This window comes from Punica granatum, chromosome 7 (assembly GCF_007655135.1).
Source record: "Punica granatum isolate Tunisia-2019 chromosome 7, ASM765513v2, whole genome shotgun sequence".
In the NCBI taxonomy this organism is placed as follows: domain Eukaryota; kingdom Viridiplantae; phylum Streptophyta; class Magnoliopsida; order Myrtales; family Lythraceae; genus Punica; species Punica granatum.
The window spans coordinates 25735324-25758159 of record NC_045133.1 but is presented as its reverse complement, the minus strand read 5'-3'; the positions used below and the strand labels follow the sequence as shown (position 1 = coordinate 25758159).

Here is a 22836-nt window from a genome sequence, read left to right as displayed (position 1 = left end):
TATATTTTTATTATTGAAATAATATTTTGCATGCTATCATTTATATTATTAGAATTTTTATTTATAGCCAATTTTTAATTTTTCTTCTTCAATATCAATTTTTACTCGTATTATTCAATAGAAAAATATTGACAGAGTCTAAAGAAATTAGATAGGTAAGAAAGTGATTAATCTCATATATGATATGTAACATTTATAAATCTTTAAATTTAACAAAATCACTTTTTTTAGGAGAAAAGAGTGACAACCAAAGCAACAATAATTGATATTGATGAATAACAAATCATACAAACCCATATATGGACATACAAGTGATTCAATATTCACGTAAACAATATTTCAAAAAAAATATATATATATATTTAATCAACAAGAACGTTTGCGCAATGCGCGTGTTTTCATCTAGTTATATATATAAGAAAGGCATTGGCATCGTTGCATGCAGTATCACGAATTCGAGAATTAGCAAATGCATATATCAATAAATCCATCTAATTCGATATAAAATTCAATAAGAAAAATGCACGTTTTCGTTGAAACATCAACATGTCTTTTATTTTTTATTTTTGGTGAATATTCACATGTCCTTTTTTCAAATGCTCCTTTATATCATTTTCAATTGTCAGAATGATTCCAGTACTAATCTTGTGGTGGAAAAATAAGGGAACCATTCCAAGATTGAAGAGTAAAAGTTTTTGTTTTTGTATCCACTTATAGCTCATCTCATTCCATTATAGAGTTTTTTTACAGCGACTTGATGCCACCATGACATGCAATTCACGACCATTGAAATGTATAGCATCTAATTGCGACAATCTAATCCATGGCGCCACTACCATTTGATCCCCAGGGACAAATGAGTTGACTTCAACTTTGCGTAGACGATTTGCCAATAATCCGACCAATCATTATGAATTTAATTAATAATTTTCATTTTCCACTCACTGTACAGATCTTATTTATTTTATTATTTTTTTTATAAAAAATTATTAATCCGAGAGAACAACGAACAAAGAGCCCCCGACCCTCAACAGTCCGTCCTTTTGTCATCAACGGAGATTGACATTCTGCCTTCATCGCCACGACGGCGACGATTCCGACGAAGACGAAGATCGGATAGGGGGAGAGAGAGGGAGAGGGGGTGTCAATTTTTGAAATTTGATTGAAATATCAGTTCTTTCATTCACCGGGGAAGCTTCAGATCGAGGGGATTCGATCGCGGAGGCAGAGGGAATGCTGATCCGGTGATCGAAGTTGTTGGGGGACGCGGATTCCTGATTTTTTGGGCATGTCAGGAGGGGAGTTCAGCGATCAGAGCCACCTGCTCAGAGATGCATCCCCGAGCGACTCCCGCGAAGTGGGGGAGGGCGGCGACGTGGAAGCACAGCTCACCAGGAGCGGCAGCGGCGGCGGAAGAGGAGGGTTCAGGGATCTGCTGAAGCGTCTGGACCGCGGGTTCTCCAACCGCCGCCACAGCTTCAAGCGGCTCGATCGTGCCCGGGACAGGGAGAGTTCGACGAGGGGAGATCATAACCCCCATCACCACCTTGATTTGGATAGCGGCGGGGATGTGTTGGGGGACAGTGCGCCCCCGGAGTGGGCGTTGCTGCTGATTGGGTGCCTCCTCGGCCTCGCCACCGGCCTCTTCGTGGCTGCCTTCAACAATGGGGTGCGTCTCTATTATGGCATTCAGCTCAATTTTAATTCTCTTGCATGATCTGGATCTGATATCTATGTCAATGTGGTTAGGACCCAACAGTTCAGTTGCCTGTACGCTTAAGTTGCCCATTGAACTTTTAAAACACGAACAGGACAGGAGTAGTGAATTCTGGGTTTAGATTCCTTATAATGCCTTGCAATGCAATTATCAGTATAGGAGGCATCGACATTGATGCCTGAAATTCACCGAAGACTTTGTTTTTTGTATGATGGGCATGTCTCTGAGGATAGCTATTTTACATCTTTATTGTGCCGTGGGACAGTTGTTCAGGTAAATACTGAACCATCGGCTTGCTTGGGCTGTACTTTGTCCACCTGCTTCGTAAAGGTCTTGAATTTATGTCTTCTCTTACGGGGCGGAACTATGTTCTTCTTTTTCCTCTATTCATACCTTCTTCCTGTCTGATCCATCTTTTTTTTTGACACAAGGTGCATGTGATACATGAATGGGCATGGGCTGGCACTCCGAACGAGGGTGCTGCATGGCTACGTCTACAGAGACTGGCCGATACGTGGCATCGGATTCTTCTGATTCCGGTCACAGGAGGAGTTATTGTTGGCATGATGCACGGTTTACTTGAAATATTGGATCAGATAAAGCAGTCCACATCTTCTGAAGGACAGGGTATTGATTTGCTTGCCGGAGTCTTCCCCGCCGTAAAGGCCATTCAGGCTGCTATTACTTTGGGAACCGGTTGCTCTCTGGGTCCTGAAGGCCCTAGTGTGGATATTGGAAAATCTTGTGCTTATGGATTCTCATTAATGATGGAAAACAACAGAGAGAGGAAGATAGCTCTCGTTGCAGCTGGTGCGGCAGCTGGAATTGCATCAGGTATACATTTAAGTGTAGTAAACTTTTGATACTCAATTACTTTTGCCAATCGTCTTAGGGACAAAGTGAAATAAGCTACTGGCCAAACTATTTTGAGGATAGCAGTTTTTTCATAATTTAGAAACATGATCTGATTTTATTTATGTAGGACAGCCACAATAATTTTTGTAAGGCTGAATATGGTAGATGAATTAATTCCTTGGTAACCAAATGGGCAGTGGGCTGTGCAGTGTGTTCTCTCGGAAGAGACTAGAGCAATAATCTTTCTGGAAGTGTAACATTAATCTGTCTTCTCTGCCAATGGGAGTCCTATATGGATATCAATTAAGCTTTCCCTGTTTCATGTTGCAGGTTTTAATGCTGCAGTTGCTGGATCCTTTTTCGCAATTGAAACTGTTCTAAGGCCTCTACGAGCGGAAAACTCACCTCCTTTTACGACGGCAATGATAATTTTGGCATCAGTTATATCATCTACCGTGTCAAATGTGTTATTGGGAACACAATCAGCGTTTACTGTTCCTGCATATGATTTGAAATCTGCTGCTGGTATTTTCGCTCCCTTATCATAATTCCTCTTTTGAAGAACTTTCCATCTAGGATGCAGCCATCACCTTAGGGCGAATTCAAAGTGCCTAGTTGTTTATTCATTTGTCTTATGCAATGTGAACTGTAATTGACTGATTCCATCTAATTGCTGTTTTCTTTGTTCTCAGAGCTACCTCTCTACTTAATTCTGGGCATGCTATGTGGTGTAGTAAGTGTTGCCTTCAGTCGGTTGGTTAATTGGTTCAATAAATCTTTCGAATACATCAGAGAAAGATTTGGACTTCCGGCTATTGTTTGTCCTGCCTTGGGCGGTCTAGGTGCGGGAATAATAGCTCTCAAATATCCTGGAATCCTTTACTGGGGTTTCACAAATGTCGAAGAGATTTTACATACTGGAAAAACTGCATCTGCTCCTGGAATTTGGCTTCTGGCTCAACTAGTGGGGGCCAAAGTTGTGGCTACTGCACTTTGCAAGGGCTCTGGGCTTGTTGGTGGACTTTATGCTCCGAGTTTAATGATTGGTGCTGCTGTTGGTGCTGTATTCGGAGGCTCAGCTGCTGAAATTATCAATAAAGCTATTCCTGGCAATGCTGCTGTTGCCCAGCCGCAGGCATATGCATTGGTATGCTTACATTTTATCTTTGTCTTTTTCCTTTTCTTTTGGGCTGGGGGTGGGGTTGGGATCGCGAATTATCACTTCTTGATTTCAAATGTTCTATTCATGATAGCGTAGGCAAGATTTGAATTGTGCTAATGGAAGGAACGGTTTTGAATTCTTGCTGCAGGTGGGAATGGCTGCTACTTTAGCTTCTGTTTGTTCAGTGCCGTTAACATCTGTTCTGCTCTTGTTTGAGCTGACAAAAGATTACAGGATATTGCTTCCTCTCATGGTAACTATCTTTTAATCATTCTTGATATTTGTTGAGCTTCATAATCTGCCTGAGAATTTGTTATGTTCTCGGTGTGGGATGATATTCTGTGTATGCTTGTTTAATTGTTGTATTAGCAAAAAGTGTTAATACATCCCCTGTTTTATTTATTACTTGGATTAGTCATAAATAGGAGATATTTATGGTTTTACATGCAATATGAGATCATTTGGAATTTGAATGCTGAGAGCTTAATGTTAATTTTAATTTGCATCATTGATGTTCCGAGTAGGGAGCTGTTGGATTAGCAATATGGGTTCCCTCAGTGACGAATCAGGACAAGGAACCTGATGCATCTGATGCTCGAAACTCGGGACGAGGTTATTCTCATCTTTCACATGCAGAAGATAAAAATGAAGTTGGATGGGGACAGACTGATGGACATGGTTTAGAACTCTCTGTCGTTGGTAATGATTCTAACCACAAATCAGATAACGAAGATCAACTTCTCGAGGATCTTAAGGTATCCTGTTCCGCTTTCTTAGATTTCTATAACTGAAACCTCTCGAGGTAATTTTATACTATATGAGATCACTAATTTGGAGAATTGGGGGTTATTTGTAGGTATCTCATGCCATGTCAAAGAATTATGTGAAGGTGTCTCTCACTGCAACCCTGAAGGATGCCACCAAAGGCATGCTCGATGGGCAGCAGAAATGTGTGCTTGTGGTTGATAATGAAGATTTACTGGAAGGGATATTGACTTACGGCGATATAAGAAGGTATTTATCCAAGAAGTCCTCCAAAGCTTCCAATGGAGATGCGGCCTATGAGGATGTATGTAGCGAGTGAATCTCTCTAAGCATCAATCTTATTAGAGAATCAAAAGATCATTGTTGAATATGGTTCCTTACACTATGATTCCTACATCTGATAAACCAACCCCATATCTTTGCAGGCGACTACATGCCCTGTTGCTTCCGTTTGTACACGGAAGATAATATATCGTGGGCAAGAGCGTGGGCTTTTAACCTGTTATCCCGAGATGGATTTGGAAATAGCCAAGGAATTGATGGAGGCAAAGGGTATAAAGCAGTTGCCAGTGGTCAAGCGTGGTGGAGAGCCCTGGAAAGGAAGGAAGAGAAGGATTGTCGCGATCCTTTACTATGATTTGATCTGGGGCTGTCTCAGGTATCTTCACTGCCTATACCGGTCTCATTAATGAAGGTTTTTTTGCATACATTCCTTGTAGATGTCAGGGTAGTTTTCCAGAGTTTTGGATGCTTTACAACCAGAGACTTCCATCTTATTCCTTGGGTTTCCAGTTTCTCTTGCAAGTGTACTTATAGTGCCGAACTGCTGCTCCATGTGCTGTGCAGGGAAGAGATCAAGCACCGAAAAGCAGTCAATCAACGGCAAAGAGAGGACAATCTCGAGCTTGCCATAGTAAACCCCCATTAGTCGGTAAAAGCAACTCACTTGCAGCCTGTGAGCAACTTCACTTCCATGTTTTTTTGTAATGTTTGCCTTTGGCAGTTGCTTTGTGAGTGGGGTACATATAACCGAGCTCCACAGTTATTTTCTTCAGTGGGTTTAACCGGGGAGTGCCAAGCGGGGCAGAGCGCTCGGGATAGCTACATTTTGTACACATCTGTTACACAGCTCAGTGAAAAGACCGATAAAAATCCTATGTATAAGCTTGTCCTCCTTTTTGGTTGGAAATGTATAAGCTTTTTCTGATATTGCAATTCATGCTGTCCGGAATGCTGCCTTTAATGGACAGCTTTGGCGCTTCGATGCCTGGTAATATAATTGATCATCGCTACATGCTGAATCCTCAGTTTATAATCGAAATGTGCTGCATTCTTGGAAATAATAACATTACGAGAAAGTCACAGTTATGAATACAATGAGACCAAAACACAACGATGAAAACTGAGACGGTCGAGTCGACCAGAAAAAAAAGAGAACAAGGTTAGAGCAACGAGGAACAAAAGGATACTGATGGCTATATACCCATAATAAATACCCAGAGAAACAACAGTTCTCAAGTTTTAATGAGAATTCCAAAAGTGTACCCCTATTAAAACACCTATGTATATATTTCATACATATTATATTATATTATATATATGTGAAAGTAATATATCTCTATTCCTCAAAAGGTTTAGGAGAGGGTAAAAAATAATTTACATCACATCTGGGGCCCAAGCGGTAGCGTACTCATGAACTGCTGGTAGACTGCGGCGGCAGAGTTGTTCGATAGGTTAAAGCCTGTGTCTGAGACAGGTTCAGGCTTGGGCTCCCCTTTTGGCAGCATGAAGCCCATCTCGCTGACTTGTCGATGCTGATGCTGATGCTGCTGCTGCTGCTGCTGTTGCTGCTGCTGCTGCTGCTGCTGCTGCTGTTGCTGCTGTGCTGCTAGGAACGGGTGAATGGGCAGCATCGCCATCTTGCCATGGGCAGCACCCAGCCCGGCCATCGTGAGGTTCTCCAGGCCAGTCGGGGCATTCAGCCCGAAAGAGAACCCGTGAGGGGGCAGATGTGGCCTCCCTGGCAGCCCAAATGAGGGAAGAGGCCCGGAGCTATCAAACCTCGGAATGCCATTGTGAGCTTGGGCAGGCTCAGGCCGGTGGACATGGGCCTGAACACCTGAGGCAATGGGCTGGGCTGAGCCAGGGCCGGAGTTCCCATGGCTGCTATTCCGAGCAGCCGGGACATCGTGATTGTGCTTCCCTTCATAAGTCGTGATCACAGATTTGAGGTCGTGGGATGCCCTCTCCACGTGCTTCCTCACTGTACATCCTGTGCTTGTGCACTTGTAATAACTCCTGCACAGGGAAAAAGGAGCCACAAAAGTTCTAACCGCCAATTCTTGCATTCAAATACATGAGAAGATTAAACTAGTATCTTCGGCTCACCTAGGGTTGGGGTTTCCTTTCACGACTTTCTGCCCATATTTGCGCCAGCGATACCCATCATCGAGGATGTCCACCTCACTTGTTGTCTGGACCACAACCCTAGGCTCTCGAATAGCTCTTGTGGCCCCACTCATATCCGCTGGATAAGCTTCGATTTTCCTAATAAACCAACCAAACATCAGATCCCCAAGATGATACAATGTCAAAAGTACATAATCCGTTTCTGCATAAGTGGAACATTCTTGTCCGGACCAGTCTAAAGAATATTTGTAGGCCTGATCCATCACGACTCTTGATCTCTACAGATATCAATGGTCATGTGCGATCCGACCTACAGAGACTGGTCTTTAAACAAGGCCTCAACAGGAATTTTCTGAGAAAGCACTACAGCATCAATAACAAGCTACCTTCTTTTCGACTCAGATTCATCTTCTTCCGCATCATAACCCAATGAGATGCTGCCATTTGCCTGATCGTCCTCATACTCATTTGAGAAAGTAGATGAGGCATCGACGGCCTCCCCGGGCTCGAACTGGGCTCCATTCTGAGCTGGCAGTCCAGTATTAGGGTTGCAGAACTCTGGTCCTTCAGAGGGCGATGAGGTCACCTCGAAGTTATCCTGCCTCCACTCAGGAGTGGAAGTCTTAGGCACGTTGTTGCCCCAACCTTGGTCAGCCTCGGTGCCACCCTGTGCTCCCACCTGCTCTGGAATGTCTGAACCTCCAATGACCCCTCGGCGGCTCGGAGGAGGCTTGGGATGATTGTGGGTCCCCTTGTAAATGATCTCAGAGATGTGTCCCTCATGGGACCGTTCCACTTTCTTCTTTACTTGACAATTTGGGTGAGTGCACTTGTAGTAACTTCTCGGGTACTCACTGCCTTTAACTTGCTTCTGCCCATACTTTCTCCAGTTATATCCATCATCAGATGGGGACCCGCCACCCCCAATGGCGGAATCTCCATTGGCCTTCTGATCCCCTTCCTCGTCTTGTGGCTCATCGAGTGGCGAAGAGTGATCAGCTCCAACAACAGTATTATCTGACATCCTCTGATCTGATGGAACAGCACCATTGTTATTATTGCCTGCATCTTTTTCCATCAACAAACTAGAGAAATCTGCCTGGGGTTGGAGTTTGGGCTGTTCGGCATTGTGTAATTGAAAAGAAGTATTCGACTGGGCTGAAACCTCCATTCTCTGGAAGGATTGCTGGGGAAATGTCGGTGTTACCTGTGCCAACAAGTAATCCAAGATACTTTTTGCGATCAAATAGATCCTAAACGACAATGCTCAACTTTTTCCAAACAAGAAACCAGAGGTATCAAAATTCAACTACTTAAGCGAGACACTTACTTTAGGCTCACTGCCGAAAAAGGAGGGACTTAGTTCTGCACCAGGCCTGAAAGCAAACGATGAAGAATCGTTGTCCTCGAAAAGGCTGTTCTCTTTGATTTTATCAGGGCAGTCTGACACCAATCTTGAGCTCCGGTTGCTTCCATTTGGGAGAAAAGGGAACTTCCCTGTCGTAGGAGAAGGCTCGGCCTGCATGAAACAATCCGAAACATACAAATCAGCAAGTTACCTGGTTTCTCTTTCCTTTTCCAGTAATCAAGTCTCTAGGGTTACTTGGACGATGCAGTTAACATGAGAAAGAATTTAGCTGCTCTATGAATATTTACACATGATTTATATGCACTAAGCCAACTAACTTCCTAATGCAAATATCATTTTTGGGTAAATCGAAGCAATCTAGATACTCAGGCCCGAATTCCAGCCGAGTTCAAATTTATTGGTCCCTAGGAATTTACTTTATCACCTAAAAGAACATCAGAAATATTGAACCTAAATTCACGTATATACTAGTTAAAGTCTTACAGATGCATAATGCACTGTCAAGAATTGACATAAGAGGAGAAAGAACATGAAAAACAATGCAAAACAAGTTTGAGGAAATCGAAGGAGACCCCTCGACAAATTCAAACCAAACACTCCATCACATCAGACTTCACAGTATCTTGCTCCAAGGTGCTATTAAATCAAACATGAACTATGAGATGCCAAGCAGAAAAAGATTTCTGTCACTCACTTCCATTACTGAACTAAGTAAAATTAAGTTCAAACTTCTTTACTCACCAATGAATTTGAGAGGAAAACGGGAGACTCAAGCAGCGTTGTAGGACTTAAACCAGGTGAGAGCATCAAGAAAGGAGACCGAGCTTCGGGGTTCAGAACATCATTAGGCCTAATCCCCTCAGTGTTCAACTTCGGAGCATTGAACCCAGCCCTTGCTGCTATTCGGTCACCGAGACCTCCACGAGGGGCAGATCTTAGCTCGGAGAAGGAACCGAACTCAGCAAAATGATCCATGGAAGTAGTGCCTTTCTTGTCGGAATTCCCCACCACTGACTTGTCTTTCGGTCCCATAACAAACCCTTCTGTCTCATTCTGAGAAGGAGGATCAGGAATTGATCTTGAGCCAATGTCGTCACCTAACATTGCCGAAAAGAAGGTTCTTGGGCTAGGGCTAGGAGGCACCCACTCTTCGATTATCACGACATTATCATCCATCCCACTCATGGTCAGTCAGGATGGCCCGGCCTACAACCAAGGGAAATTGAACCAAATCATCAGATAAAATCTCACTTGCAGATCACGAAACGAAAAAGGCAGTCGCAGTCCAATTGATCATCAATCTGTTTCTACCGGGTTGACCTACAGAATTCAAAAATAAAAATGTAAAGACCAAACAAATTGAATAGATACTCAGAGATTCTAGTGAAAATAAGTGGAAAATTTCGACTTTTCCCAGGAATTTGTTGACAACCAAAAGTGTTGTCCACAACCAATTTTCTGTAGATTGCAGGGCCAAAGATTTATCATTTTCTTCGAATCACAGAAGATTCTACCCGAAAAAGGAGAAAAACACAAGAGGGGAAACGCAAGGCTTTCCGGGAAATCGTGGATATTTCCATTTCTCTTCATCCAAAAGCTCGTGAAGATTGTGAAATAAAACCCCAGAAAAGTGTTCTTTTTCCCCCCAAATTCCAATCTTTGATCGCATTTCACCAGAAAAAGACAGCTCAAAATATTCGCATTTTTGGTCCTTACATCGTGCCCTGAAAAAAAAATAAAATTAAAGAGACAAAATATTCTTCCGACAAGAGATCACATTACCAATCAACGGACTCCCAAGTTGCCCAACAAGATCTGCAACAAACAGAGAGAGAAAAAGAAAAAAAAAAAACCAATATTGCCCGATGAACAACGCTTTTGTTGAGCTGAATCCAGCAAACCCAGAAACTGCAAAATTTTCTGAGATGGCAAGAAAATGGAAGACAGGGAATAAAACCCCAAAAAGAGAAAAAAGCTCAAGAATTTCCCAGAAATGGGGGTGGCGATGAGCATAAGGGGGGCCAAGGAGCACGAGCTAAAGGGGGCAAGGCAAAACGGATAAATTGACTGGGAACAGACGATGGAAATGATTACCTGATTGATTGTAAGAGTCAATGCCAAGATGATTTCAACAAAGACCTCAGAACTCAGCCCCCACCCCCCCAACCCCCTTTAATCAATTCCCCCTCCCTCCTCCTCTCTGTCCTCTTTCTTCTCCCACTCTATATTCTGTTCATTCTCTGCTTTTCTCCTTCTGGGTCTCACAGAAAAAGCTTCAAACCAGAAGATCTCTCTCTCTCTCTCCCCTCTCTCTCCGTCTCTTTCTATGGGATGAAATGAATGAATGATTGTGTTCTTGAGAAATTTATTAGAAAAAGGGGGGAAGAAAAACTATACGGTGCTCCTCTGTTTTTTATATTAAAAGGAGGAAAAGCGGTCCGAGGGATGGATGGAATCTTTGAAGAGAGCGTAAAAAGAAAAAAGATCAAATCAAGTTTTCCTTTTTCACTTTCATTTCATCACCGCAAGAAACAAAAAAAAAAAAAAAAAACATTGTGAGACCATGTTGAAGGGGGAAAAAAAAGTGTGGAAATTCCCTTATTTTTATTGCCGTTGATGATCCGTTTGTCTCATTTATTGTTGTATTTTTAATCTTAATTTTGTGCCTAATTAATCCCATTTCGGTGCGAGCGGCTCCACCTTAGCCTGCTGCACCCCTTGCTGACACCAAATCGAGGGGTGACACGTCGAGCATGGCGATCCTAACGGGAGGGGTAATTTGGTCATAAGAGAAAGTCTCGTGAGTGGAAGTTGTGAATTATTATTTTGCAATTTTTTTTATATTAAATTTGTGTTTTTCTTTGGGGAATTATAAGAAGGAAAAATTGTTAATGGGGTTGGGCTGTCAAGCTAATGTCCCAACACTTGTACCTCCCAAAAAGTGAGATAACAAAAGAGGGTGTTATAACCGCCTGCAGCATTTTTTAGTAACTTACAGTTCATGTTACCATCTTCCCCCCCCCCCCCCCCCCCGCTCCCATGTATATCCATATCGGGATGCGCCTCGTGAACGAGTCGTGCCGTGTTCGTGGTCCAATTCATTTCAAAATGAGCATATTCTCGGCAGTCCGTGCAGTCATTCTGAGTCGAGCTTTACGGACATATCTTACCCACCACTACTTACAAGTACATTGAGTGGCAACCCGGTGCCAAAGGGAACGACTTCTTAGTTCTTCAGCAGCTTTGAATTGAGAGCAACATAGAGAAATGGATGAAAAGACTGATAAAGGAGGATATGCGAATTTTCAAAGTTTCAACACATTGTTGGCTGCCGAATTTTTTATATGTTCGGACGACGGATTATTATTCTGTATCACTGAGAACCATGCACGAAGACATGATTTAGATATTTCATGCAAATCACCATCATTTTCCAAGTGGCTTTCAAGAATCTTGAAAATTTTATTTTGGGACAAAATAGAGCATCGCGTTAGCGATAAGACCACCCCAAGTCATGATGCTAATGACTGAGTCAGGATTTTTCATCCAGTGAGGTAAAAATATTACTTAATATAAATAATATACAAATATATTTTTTTTCAGCGGAGGCAAAATACTAATTTTACATACAAAAACTCATAAATAAACATACTTTTAGGACAAAATTTTAAAAAATTCAAAGTTTAAAGGGAGAATTATCTCCCTGCCAATACATTGACTCCGCCCCTGCCTACACCCCTAAATTATCCACGCAAAACAATAAATTCATGCAAGTTTTGATAAACGTGTAGCACACATGACATAATAGTAAGAACATTATTCGGGGGGATTCCTCACAACTCATCGAACAAAATGCATAAAAAAGATCTATAATTATATACGTTAGATACTAACTATTCGAAGATAACAGAACCACCTTGCAATAAAATTAATATTGTACTGTAATTAGTTCTGTTCGCGGGCATATGAGATCACACGGGACATAATGATTTTCGCTTTGGAAGCCAGCAAGAAAATAATGCAATTGGGGAGGACGTGGGGAATGTGAAGCCATGGAATCAAGAACACGCGTTGGGGCTTCCGGAGGACAGTCGGTTAAAGGTGAAGAGGAAGGACGGCCAATTCCCTTCTCCTTCCTCTGCAATTTTTAGAGGATGATCGGAGCTTCCAATGACAATCTGATCGCTGCCTGTCCCCCAAGTGGCAAATCTCTCTTTTCCGGGCCCACCTCACCTTTTCCTCTCCTTTTTTTTTCCCTGTAAAAACAAATATCATTTAATAACATCGCGATAGATCGATTTATCAAAAACTATTCTAATGTGTGAAAATTTATTACATCTGAGATAACCTCTTTGCTTCCCCTCAATAAAGCAAGTGGACTGGTTCACTGGACTCGAGATGAGACTTTATGTCCGCAGACATTCATATAGATTAGCCAAAACCGTTAGTTATTATGAGATTCTATATCGGCACGTGATACGAGAAAATATCAATTAAATTGTATGAAATAAAAAAATTAATATTAATAATTCGAATAATTATCATAATTATTTTTTATTAAATAATTATTATTAATTTTTTATCGTCACGTCAATACGAGATATGATCATTTAACATTTTCTCAGCAGAAACACTTTTTGAGCACTGATGTTGATACGGTGTGATTTAATGTAGGCATGCCCCATTTCATGCTAGAAAAGGATTCTTGCTCCCTTCGTAGCTTCTCATACGGAAAATGTGTTGCGTGGAGTCCCTGTTCAATGATTTCCGTGAAATAAGACATGCCCAAAAATTATTTTAAAGACTATGGGTCGAAACAAAAAAAAAAAAAGACACAAAAAATGAGCCGTAGTGCATAACCTTGTCAAAGTAAACCATCGAATGTTAACTAAGATAATTTTGAAATTTTGCTACGTATTTATAAGGATCCTCTTCCAGCCTTGGGTGACTCTAAGACCATGTTCAGTTTTCGTCCAGTGAAAATAAGTTGAAAATTTTTTATGCGTCGAGGCATGTTGTTTGAATCACAATTATTATTATTAATTCGCTTGTTGTTAATAAATAATAAAGAAAACGATGATTCATCTGCCGGTGCGTACGTGAATGGAATTTAAGGGAGAGAATCAAGCAATCGAAATCACGGAGGGCCGTCTATCCCACGAAAAATGATGACTTGAAAATGACAATCAAGGTTCTCATTTTCAATTTTATTTGCTTGGAACTATATATATATATATATATGCTTGGGATGATTTAAAATTAATTAATTTACCATTAATTATTTAATTGTTAAAATGCCCTTTTACTATTCTTCTGTCACTTGTTATACATACATATATATATATATAATATAAATATATATTTATCTCCTAAAATTGTATTCTTCGATCCTCAATGAAAGACATATAAAAAGCTAATCCGATCTTTGATCATCTTTTCCTCTTCCTCACTCTATTTCCTATTATGTGATATTTTTATTATTATTAATTTAGATTTTAAATAGCAATTTTAATTTATCCTCCTTTGGTTTTTTTCGGTTATATTCTCCTTTGGTTTTTGCTTGGTCCTAATTGTTTCTCTTGCCTACTCCTCCTAAAGTTATTCCAAGGATCTTTAATTTATAATAATCAATCATGCAATTCCACCAAAAAAAAGGAAGATGTAATATAAATGGAGGGATGAGGAAAACAGCGCCAAAATCAAGATATATGACTTCAGTCAACACTGGAAAGAACACCTCTTGGTCTTATAGATCCCAATAATACATCTATTGGTCTTATAGATCCCAATAATATTACTTCCGTCGATTGCTTTTAAGCAGTCAAAATTCCTACTAACGCGATACGATTTAAGTATGTTATAAGCATGTAACGTTATTGTAATCAGTTGAGAGAAAACACGCGCAATATATATATATATATGAAGGCGTATTTAGTGGTTTATTTTCCATTTAGAGTGGAAAAGAGATAAAGGGAGGTGTTGGGTGGATATCAAAATAATGTTGGTAGACACCAAATAAAGGGGAAAATGAACGGAGAAAGCTCCAACACACGATTGAGAAGCTATAGCAATTTCATCTCAAAACAACGCATGTGCTTGTGAAAGTTCTGCATGTTTCCTCCATCTCTATCCTTCCTCCCTATATATCTATACACACATCTAACAATTGGATCAAATTCATTGAATTTTAAGATCAAATATCTTTGTTTCCTCCCCTTTAGATGTAGACACAGGAACAAAGATCCCATCATCTCCACTATTGCTATCGACTATTTGCTAGCCACGAAAAATATTTAATATCAGTTAAATATAATCAGTTTACCGGTGACCCTTATAATTCATTTGGTCATTATTCAATTTACTTCCATATTAATCAAGACATCACATCGAGGCCGATACATTTGACACTTGAATTCTTCGCTAGTTATATTGCATTCTGACTATTAGTTCTTTTGAGAATATTAACTCGCTAGTCCGACAACGTAAAAAGGAAAAGAAAAGAAAAAACTCAGCTACTTGAAACAATCAAAGTATGCTCAAGATTTTAGAGACCTAACTTGAATCTTGGGAGCTGAAATTCCTAATGGATTTAATGAACGATCCGAGCGTGCGATTTCATATTCAGGAACAAAATGATGAAAGAAATTTTACTATATGCGTGGAGAAACAACAAATAATACCAATGTACTCGATCTTCGCTTACGCGTGTTGGTATAAAAGGAGTCGACGAATTATCTATGCGCATGGGGTGCAAATATATACCGGTGCAAAAGAACGAACATGTGAAACTAAGGAAGCAGGGATCGTCGTAAAGATCGGTGTGGATTTGTGTTATGGGATAACAATAATAATGGGTCAGAATTAATTAAGATTGCATTGATAAAATTTAAAATTTGATTGATTGATTGCTGATCCAAAAAGAAGCACAAAAAAGAAGAGGTTTTTGTAGGGGAAACAATTCCACTTCGTTCCGGAAGCAAACCAACAGAGCTTCGGTCTTGTCCTCTTCATGTGACTTCCATCCTCATTCCATAAATTTATTATTGTTCTTATTATTATTATTATAATATATAATTGTAATAATAATTAATCGTCATAAATGCAATAATAATTAAGATGGAAGCGAAAGAAATAAATTAATTTCGTTTGGTTTGGGGTGAATAATATAATAATGAGGAGACGGGGGTCTCATCCTTCCCGCGCGGTCAAAAGACACTTTGACCGTTTCTTTGTCCTTTTTTTCTGACATAATCCCGTCAGACCGGCCGTTTCGGACGTCCCCCTTTCCGGATTGCACCCTCCTTTTTTAAACTTATTTTTCTATTTTTCTAAATCTCGAAAGAAATTGGATTGAGATGAAACGCCGGACAATAAAGAAATTTAAAAGGTGTATTCCATTAAAAAAATATCGTAAGTCACTTATATAATTACCGTGAAAGTTATTAATCATAGAAATCGTATTAATTCTTCTCATCACGTCCCTGCGAATTACGATCATTTCAAATTTTATCATATTTCACATGCTAAATAAAACAACTCATTGAACCAAGTTTCGGTATTCCAATTTGAAGTTATTCGATGTGATAACAGAGATGCAAGACAAACGTTTTATTAACATTAGTTTTAGAGCTGCTCGTGCCCAGATATCCTCAGTGTTAGATCTCGTGGAGGCTGTAGTACATGGGGTCGCAATTATAATCGTAGTTCTTGGCATTGAATATTCTGGTTTCATTGAAGTCCCCGACGATCGTTTTTGATACTATATGATGCTCTTTACGAACGTCTTTTCTCATCCATGTCCCCGGTAGGAGAATTATCAGTTCAGTCTAGTTAATGGAACCTGATATTTCAACATCTAGGACCCGATCACACCATCAGAAGCAGCAATTGAGACCTCAGTGGGGGCAGTGACAACATTTTCTAACGTTGAATTTTTTGTTAGATCAGACAACGCCTTTTTCCTCAAGAATTTTCTATCCCTCACTTGTCAATTTCTCATCAGTCTACATTTTGACTCCAGGGGGACCCAAAGAATACTCGCAAAAATTGAGAAAAACGGACGGTTATTAGTAGAATTTTCTGTTTTTTAAAAAAAAATTTTAATCTCCAATCTCTATTTATTTCTACTTATTTTCTTAACCGTATGTTCAACACGAAAGCACAAAAAGGAAATCGAACAGAATAGCCACCAAAAAATACCGATCGTTTTACATAACGATTCTATTCCATTCGATTCTATTCCATATCGACTCTAGTCAACTCTCTACTCAATGAAGTCTTTGTTTTACCAAAAAAATTCTATTCCATTCAATTTTAGTTTCCCATCACCGAATATGGTCTTTGATGTATTCTGTTCTCACTGGGCCATGTCCATGTGGGACCTCTCCATTGACTCAGTAGAATATGCAGTGTTTCCACCAGTTGACTACTCCCCGTTGTTAGCCACTTGCTGGGTCTATTATGGGCCTTGGGCCTTTGCCATGGGTTCAACTCCCGCATTTCGGGCACGGACGAGCCCAGTTATAATATTTCATGTCTCGTTCACCACGAGAAGCATTTCACGTTACGTGTGCATTAGTCAATCTGTTTTGCCCATAATCAGGAAGACTTTTGCATCGGCCTTACGGTCATGATGGAATGAAATTGATCCGTTGAACTTTCAGTAAGCCCAGTTGTTTAGGGTGTACTCATGATCACTTATGTTATTGATGACTAAGTGGAGACTAATTATTTCGGTGGTTAGGCTCCAAGTAGCTCATTAGTATCTTAATCATGTACTGGATCGGCTCATTTCATTCACCGACATGACTCACACAAAGTAACATCCCGAGAAATCGGATTGGAGCAGCCCTGACCCCGGGTTTAGTTTTCGCTTTTGTAATTTAAGTCGATGACAAACTCGAAGAAGATCGATTAAGAGCAAGAACTGTGGATTCACTTTAGAACAATAATTAATACTAATGCTACAACTTTACAAAATCCAGGAACATGTGCTAATGTCCCCTGCTAATATATCCTATGGACAAGAACAATGTGGGCAGTGTAAGACCCAGCGGAACACGAACATCCGAAAACAAAACTGTTACACAACAAGGGATCCGAGATCTCTAACATAAGAGCATGATTATGATCTTCAGGAGAGGGAGCTGATTTCCGTGTTTGATTTCCTTCGGCCGTTTTTCTGTCTTGGCAGGAGCCCTGTTATTTACAGCAAGCAAAAATTGCAGAGGAAGTAAAGTCCGCAGTGGAACTTTTGTAATGTATCAAACTTCGTTCTCCCTCGATTCATCGATCACTGAATCTTTCACTGATAAACCATCGAGTATATCACTCTCCGAAGAATCCACCTGGAGTTCCTTAAACATGGTCATGACTTGAATCATAGTCGGTCTCCTGTAAGGCCTATCTTCGAGGCACTCGAAGGCTATCCTCAGGTAGTGGTAAAGCTCCGCATCGCAGGACTTACTATCTGTCAGGAGCTCAGGGTCGAGAATCTCGTTAACTCTCCTCTCCCTATGAAGCTGCTTCGCCCAGCTCACAAGGTTGTTGTCTTCCCCGAACTGTGAGGAGTCGATTGGTCTCTTCCCTGACAGGAGCTCGAGTAGGACAACTCCGTAACTATAGACGTCTCCTTTCGAAGTGCACCTGAAGCTCTGGTAATATTCGGGCGGGACATAGCCTGGAGTTCCCGCGAGGGTGCTCACGCTGAGGTGGGTGTCCAGGGCATTTACAAGCCTTGCCATCCCAAAGTCGGAAACTCGGGCCTCGAAGTTCTCGTCGAGGAGGACATTGCTCGACTTCATGTCCCGGTGGATTATGTGTGGAATGCAGCTGTGGTGTAAAAAGGCTAGACCCCTCGCTGCCCCGATGGCAATCTTCTTCCTCACAGGCCAGTCGAGGAGCTTCGAGCCCAGGCACAGTCCTCCCTTGTCCTGGTCGTGGAGGACCGACTCCAGGCTCCCCCATTTCATATACTCGTAGACCAAGAGCCTCTCCTCGCCAATCTTGCAGTAGCCCATTAGCGGGACGAGATTACGATGCTTTATCTTCCCGATCGTTTCCATCTCGGCCATGAACTCCCGGTCCCCCTGGCCTGTGACGTGAATGAGCTTCTTAATAGCAACAACATGCCCGTCTCTTAATTGGGCCTTGTAGACCTCCCCAAACCCGCCTGACCCAATAAGGCTCTCGGCGCTGAATCCGTTTGTGGCCTCGAGCAAGTGGGCGAAGGTTAGCCTCCGAAGAGGCTTCTCGAACGTTGCAACATTTATACTCAATGGCTCATGGACACCAGAGAACTTCCAACTGCTAGTCCCCGAAGTCGGGAGGCTCTCGATGTACTTCTCCCTCTTTTCATCCATCTTTTGGTTCTGTTTAATCCGATAAAGAGCGACCATTAGCCCGAGAATGCATACGAGGAAAAATGAAATCCCAATCACCATCCCTGCTTCGAAAGATTGCTTTCTTTTCCGGATATTTGAGCTCATTGGCCGGCGTGACCCATCACTGGACCCGCAAGGTGGAAGAGGCAGCCCACAAAGGCCCGTGTTGTTCTCATACCTTGATGATGGAAAGGTTGTTAATTGACCTCCCGAAGGGATCACGCCGCTTAGGTTGTTATTCGAGACATCAAGGTCGCTTAGGAAGGAGAGGGACCCCAATGATCCGGGGATGTATCCTTGGAGGTGGTTGTGCGAGAGGTCAAGAACTCCGATCGCTTTAAGCCCCCCGAAACTGTTGGGGATGCTTCCAGTCAGCCCGTTGTGGCCCAAATTCAGCACCTGCAGGAAGCTCATCGACCCATAGCTCTCAGGAATGTTTCCCGACAAGGAGTTGTATGACAAGTCGAGGTAGATCGTGCTGCCATTACTCGCAAAGGTATAGACTGTTAGGCCCGTGTAGATTCTCGTGGAAGGGCAGGAGTGCACCATGGGATAGCTCTCGAGCCTGGAGGGGCGAATACCTTCGAACTCAACCAGCCCACCCGCTCCTCTGCAAGCTGTCCCACCCTCATTCCTCACGAATGCAAACTCCTTGCCTGAGACACTGCCTGGAGTGACCAGGCCCGCTTGGTCGGCAAGCTCAGGAGGGAGGGGGCCTGTGAGATTGTTGCTGTTCAAATCGAGCCAAATCAAGCCCCGGCATTTCCCTAGCTCTGCTGGAATCTGCCCACTCAAAGAGTTGTTGCCCAGTTGGAGGATCGCAATATTGGGGAGGTTCCCGATTCCGGGAGGGATTTCTCCAGTGAGCCGGTTGCTCGAGAGGGAGACCCAGATCATATTTGTGCACTTGGCAATGGACTTGGGAATGGATCCGGATATGAAGTTGTTATTGAGAATCAACATCTCGAGGTTCCCTCCCGTGACACAAATCCCTTCAGGGATTTCTCCTCTGAGATTATTTGCCCACATCACTAAGTCGGTTAGCTTCGGTAGGTCCCAAATTTCTCTCGGGATTTCTCCAGTTAGGTTGTTGAAACTGAAGTCAATCGCTCTCAGGCTCCTGCACTTCCCAAGCTCTGAAGGCACGGCACTGGATAGATAGTTATTGGCTAAGAGCAGTTTCTCTAGGGAGGACCACGAGCCTGATGAACATGAACCTGAAGGGATTTTCCCAACGAAGCCATTAGAACTAAGATCGAGCACACGGAGCTGAGTTAAGTTTGTCAGGGCTATGGGAACAGGTCCGGTTATGTTGTTGAATGCAACTCGTAGGTACTGGAGACTGGAAAGTCCGCTGATAACCATGGTGATAAAATCTCCGGAGAGGAAATTGTTACCAAGATCAAGGCTCTGTAAGCTCGAACACGAAGAGAATGTGGAGGGCAGCACCCCCTTGAGATTGTTTGATGAGAGATCCAGCTCCCGCAAGGTCCCGCAAGCTTGCCCCAGCTCCTCCGGGATCTGACCGCTAAAATGGTTGTGCCCCAGAGACAGCTTCCTCAGACTCCTGAAACTTCCTAGGAGCACACCAGGAATCGTGCCCTGGAGCTCATTGTGAGACAGGTCTAGGGCCCCTAGAAGCCGGCAGTTGCTTAAGCTTTCCGGAAAACCAGTACCTGACAGGAGGTTGTGTGAGAGGTCGAGCGTGGTGAGGTTTCTGAAACCCGTGAAATCGAGCCCCGGGAAGCTCCCGGAGAAGTTGTTGTGCGAGAGGTCGAGGACCTCGAGGTTCTTGCAAGACAAGGAAGAAGCCAGGTGTAGTTTCCCGCTGAACTTGTTACCCGAAAAGTTGAGGAAGTTCAGGTTTTGGCATGCCGAGAGGGAGCCAGCTACGAGGTCCGGATCGGAAATCTGATTCCTGGAGAGGTCGAGTTGGAGCAGAGAAGAACCAAATTGGAGGCTCCCGCTGGGGATCAAATTGCCGGAGAGGTTGACGGAAGCTAACTGGCTGCAGGAAGTCAGGAACGACTTTGCCGGTAAAGGGTCCGAGAGGTTGTTCGAGGAGAGGTCCACTGTCTCCAGGAGGCAGGGGGAAGGGCTAGAGAGGTCGCCAGAGGAGAACCGGTTGCCTCGTAAGCTCAGAGTCCGGAGGCCAGCGAGGCCGGCAAGGCCGGGGAGGTAGAGCTGCCCAACTAGGCCAAAGTTGGAGAGGTTGAGGGCCAGCACGCGGTTGTCGGTCCCGCACAAGACGCCTCGCCACGAACACGGGGTCGAGGAACCGGGCTTCCAGTCGGAGAGGAGTCCGCTCGGATCGGAGATGACCGAGGAATTCTTGAAGGCCAGCAGGGCAAGGACATCATCGTACCCGTTGCTGCCCTGTTGTTGCTGCAGAAGCTGCCGGGCTTCCAACGGCGCGAGGAAGAAGGAAAGGAAACAGAAAAAGATACCCACAGCCACACTAATCCTCCATTGTGCCTTGTCCTTCATCTTCTGGCCCTTTCTCTTTCTTCTTCTTCCCCTCTTGCAAGCATTCAGTCAGATGTCCATGGGAGAGAGAGAATCAAAGCTCCAAACAATTCACCACCCAACTAACCCGACAGAACTCAAAAGAGAAAAAAAAATTGATTTTTTTCTTAAAAAATGAAAATTTATTGTTATTTATCAGTGGTGGAGGGGCGTGGAATCAATCTCATCAGCAGCTGATACTTTTCTTGTTCTTCTTCTGCTGCATTTCTTCTTCTTCTTCTTCTTCTTCTTCAGATCTCTTCACAGTGACAAGACCCCATTTTCCTCTGCCGGTCAAGAAAGCAGACAAGGGAATAAAATTAATTCGAGAAAGAGAATCAATTCAAGCAATCAACAGTGAGTCACAGATCACTGTCAGCACCCGGAGAGACGATCCAAAAACCGAACTTTGACTCGTGACAAGAACCGAATATATTGGTAAAAAGCGAAAGCTTGAAACGAACAAAAGAAGGAAGGTGTCTGAGGTGAGGAAGGGGGAGGAAGAAAGGGAACCTGGGAGAGACAGACAGAGTACGATGATGGCCACAAATGGGACCCCTTTGAGGTCTCTCCCCCAACAACTGGAATCAAAGGTTCGATCTTTTGCAGAGCAGAGAGCTGCAGACAGAGACAAAATCCTCTGCTTCCTTCCCCTGAGATCAGAGAGAGAGAGAGAGAAAGCGAGATAGGAGATGGAGCTTAACCGAGCCTTATTTACTGCTTACTTTTGCTCCGCAGAGTGGGAAGGAAGAGAAACAATGCCCCCCCCACCCCCCGCTAAGATATTTGATTTTCCTTTTTTTTAATCTTTTCTTTTCTTTTTTATTGAAAATTAAAAATTTTGCCTTCTTTTTCCCCTTTGTTTTATGGAATTATATATGAGATTTGATGGAAAGAGAGAGGCTTTATAAAGGGAAGGGCACTTGCAGAGAGAACAAGAAAATGGGATTCACGTCAAAGTCTCTTTGTGGAAGAGAAAAGAAAAAGGAACAAAAAAGATCGTGGCAAGAGGAATTCTTCAGCGATCCTATTTCGCCATGCAATATGAGAAAATAATAATTAAATCGTTGCAACAAGCAAATGAATGACTATGCTAACACGTTGAGAATAGGTCTTGAATTTGTGATGATGAATGATTTTTTATCAAATTTATGAGGACTGTGTTAGATTTACTAAGATGGAAAAAAAAAAAGGAAAAGAAATTTTTTTTCCCTTTTTTTATTTTAAATTTTTTGCTCTTTATGCTCGGCCATTATTGTCGCACTTTTTTTTTCCTATTATTTTTGTCAAGTCATTGGAGGCGATAGGAGTCAAACTATGGATTTGATTCGCCCTCCCCCCTAAAGCTACGCCTCCATTGGGTGAATTGCCCTGCACGTACGTCTCCTTTCGTGACTTCCTTTATTACCTGTAATAAATATTAGACCAAACTCACAAATATATCTCGAAATATGAACTTTACAATAAGCATATTATCGAATTATTTTTTACATTACATAAAAGTTTAACAGTTAGAAAGCACGCTCGATGGCGCCTTCCGTCTGGCCTCCATGAAGAAATGAACGAAATTGTGCGATGTGATATTATTTATTTCTTTTTGCTTTTTTTATTGTTTCCTTTCGCTTTTTAGTATTCCTTTCTCTATTATAATCTTTATTTGTCTGTTTCAATT

General features: G+C 42.3%; 3 protein-coding genes across 5 annotated transcripts; 1 reads left to right on the top strand and 2 right to left on the bottom strand.

Annotated features, from left to right (window-relative positions):
- Positions 1-995: 995 nt before the first annotated feature.
- Positions 996-5773, top strand: LOC116212825 (chloride channel protein CLC-f). Its single transcript, XM_031547536.1, has 9 exons — positions 996-1669; positions 2149-2551; positions 2903-3097; positions 3265-3719; positions 3883-3987; positions 4259-4489; positions 4591-4803; positions 4925-5157; positions 5346-5773. The coding sequence occupies exons 1-9, from the start codon at positions 1289-1291 to the stop codon at positions 5425-5427; spliced, it is 2298 nt and encodes a 765-aa protein (XP_031403396.1). The 5' UTR covers positions 996-1288; the 3' UTR covers positions 5428-5773.
- A 168-nt stretch (positions 5774-5941) lies between these two features.
- Positions 5942-10709, bottom strand: LOC116212826 (probable WRKY transcription factor 2). 3 transcript variants are annotated; one of them, XM_031547538.1, is made up of 6 exons: positions 10372-10709; positions 9019-9597; positions 8239-8427; positions 7295-8115; positions 6888-7046; positions 5942-6797 (listed from the first exon to the last, which is right to left on the bottom strand). In XM_031547538.1, exons 2-6 carry the CDS (start codon positions 9460-9462, stop codon positions 6161-6163), a joined length of 2250 nt encoding a protein of 749 aa, XP_031403398.1. In that variant the 5' UTR covers positions 9463-9597; positions 10372-10709; the 3' UTR covers positions 5942-6160. The 3 variants fall into 3 exon arrangements, with proteins under 3 accessions (XP_031403398.1, XP_031403397.1, XP_031403399.1); XM_031547537.1 differs by having other exon boundaries at positions 9019-9483; positions 10372-10706; XM_031547539.1 differs by lacking the exon at positions 10372-10709 and adding an exon at positions 10060-10098 and having other exon boundaries at positions 9019-9483.
- A 6481-nt stretch (positions 10710-17190) lies between these two features.
- LOC116213887 (receptor-like protein kinase BRI1-like 3) lies at positions 17191-21919 on the bottom strand. Its single transcript, XM_031549014.1, has 2 exons — positions 21678-21919; positions 17191-21451 (listed from the first exon to the last, which is right to left on the bottom strand). Exon 2 carries the CDS (start codon positions 21144-21146, stop codon positions 17541-17543), a length of 3606 nt encoding a protein of 1201 aa, XP_031404874.1. The 5' UTR covers positions 21147-21451; positions 21678-21919; the 3' UTR covers positions 17191-17540.
- Between the last annotated feature and the right edge of the window lie 917 nt (positions 21920-22836).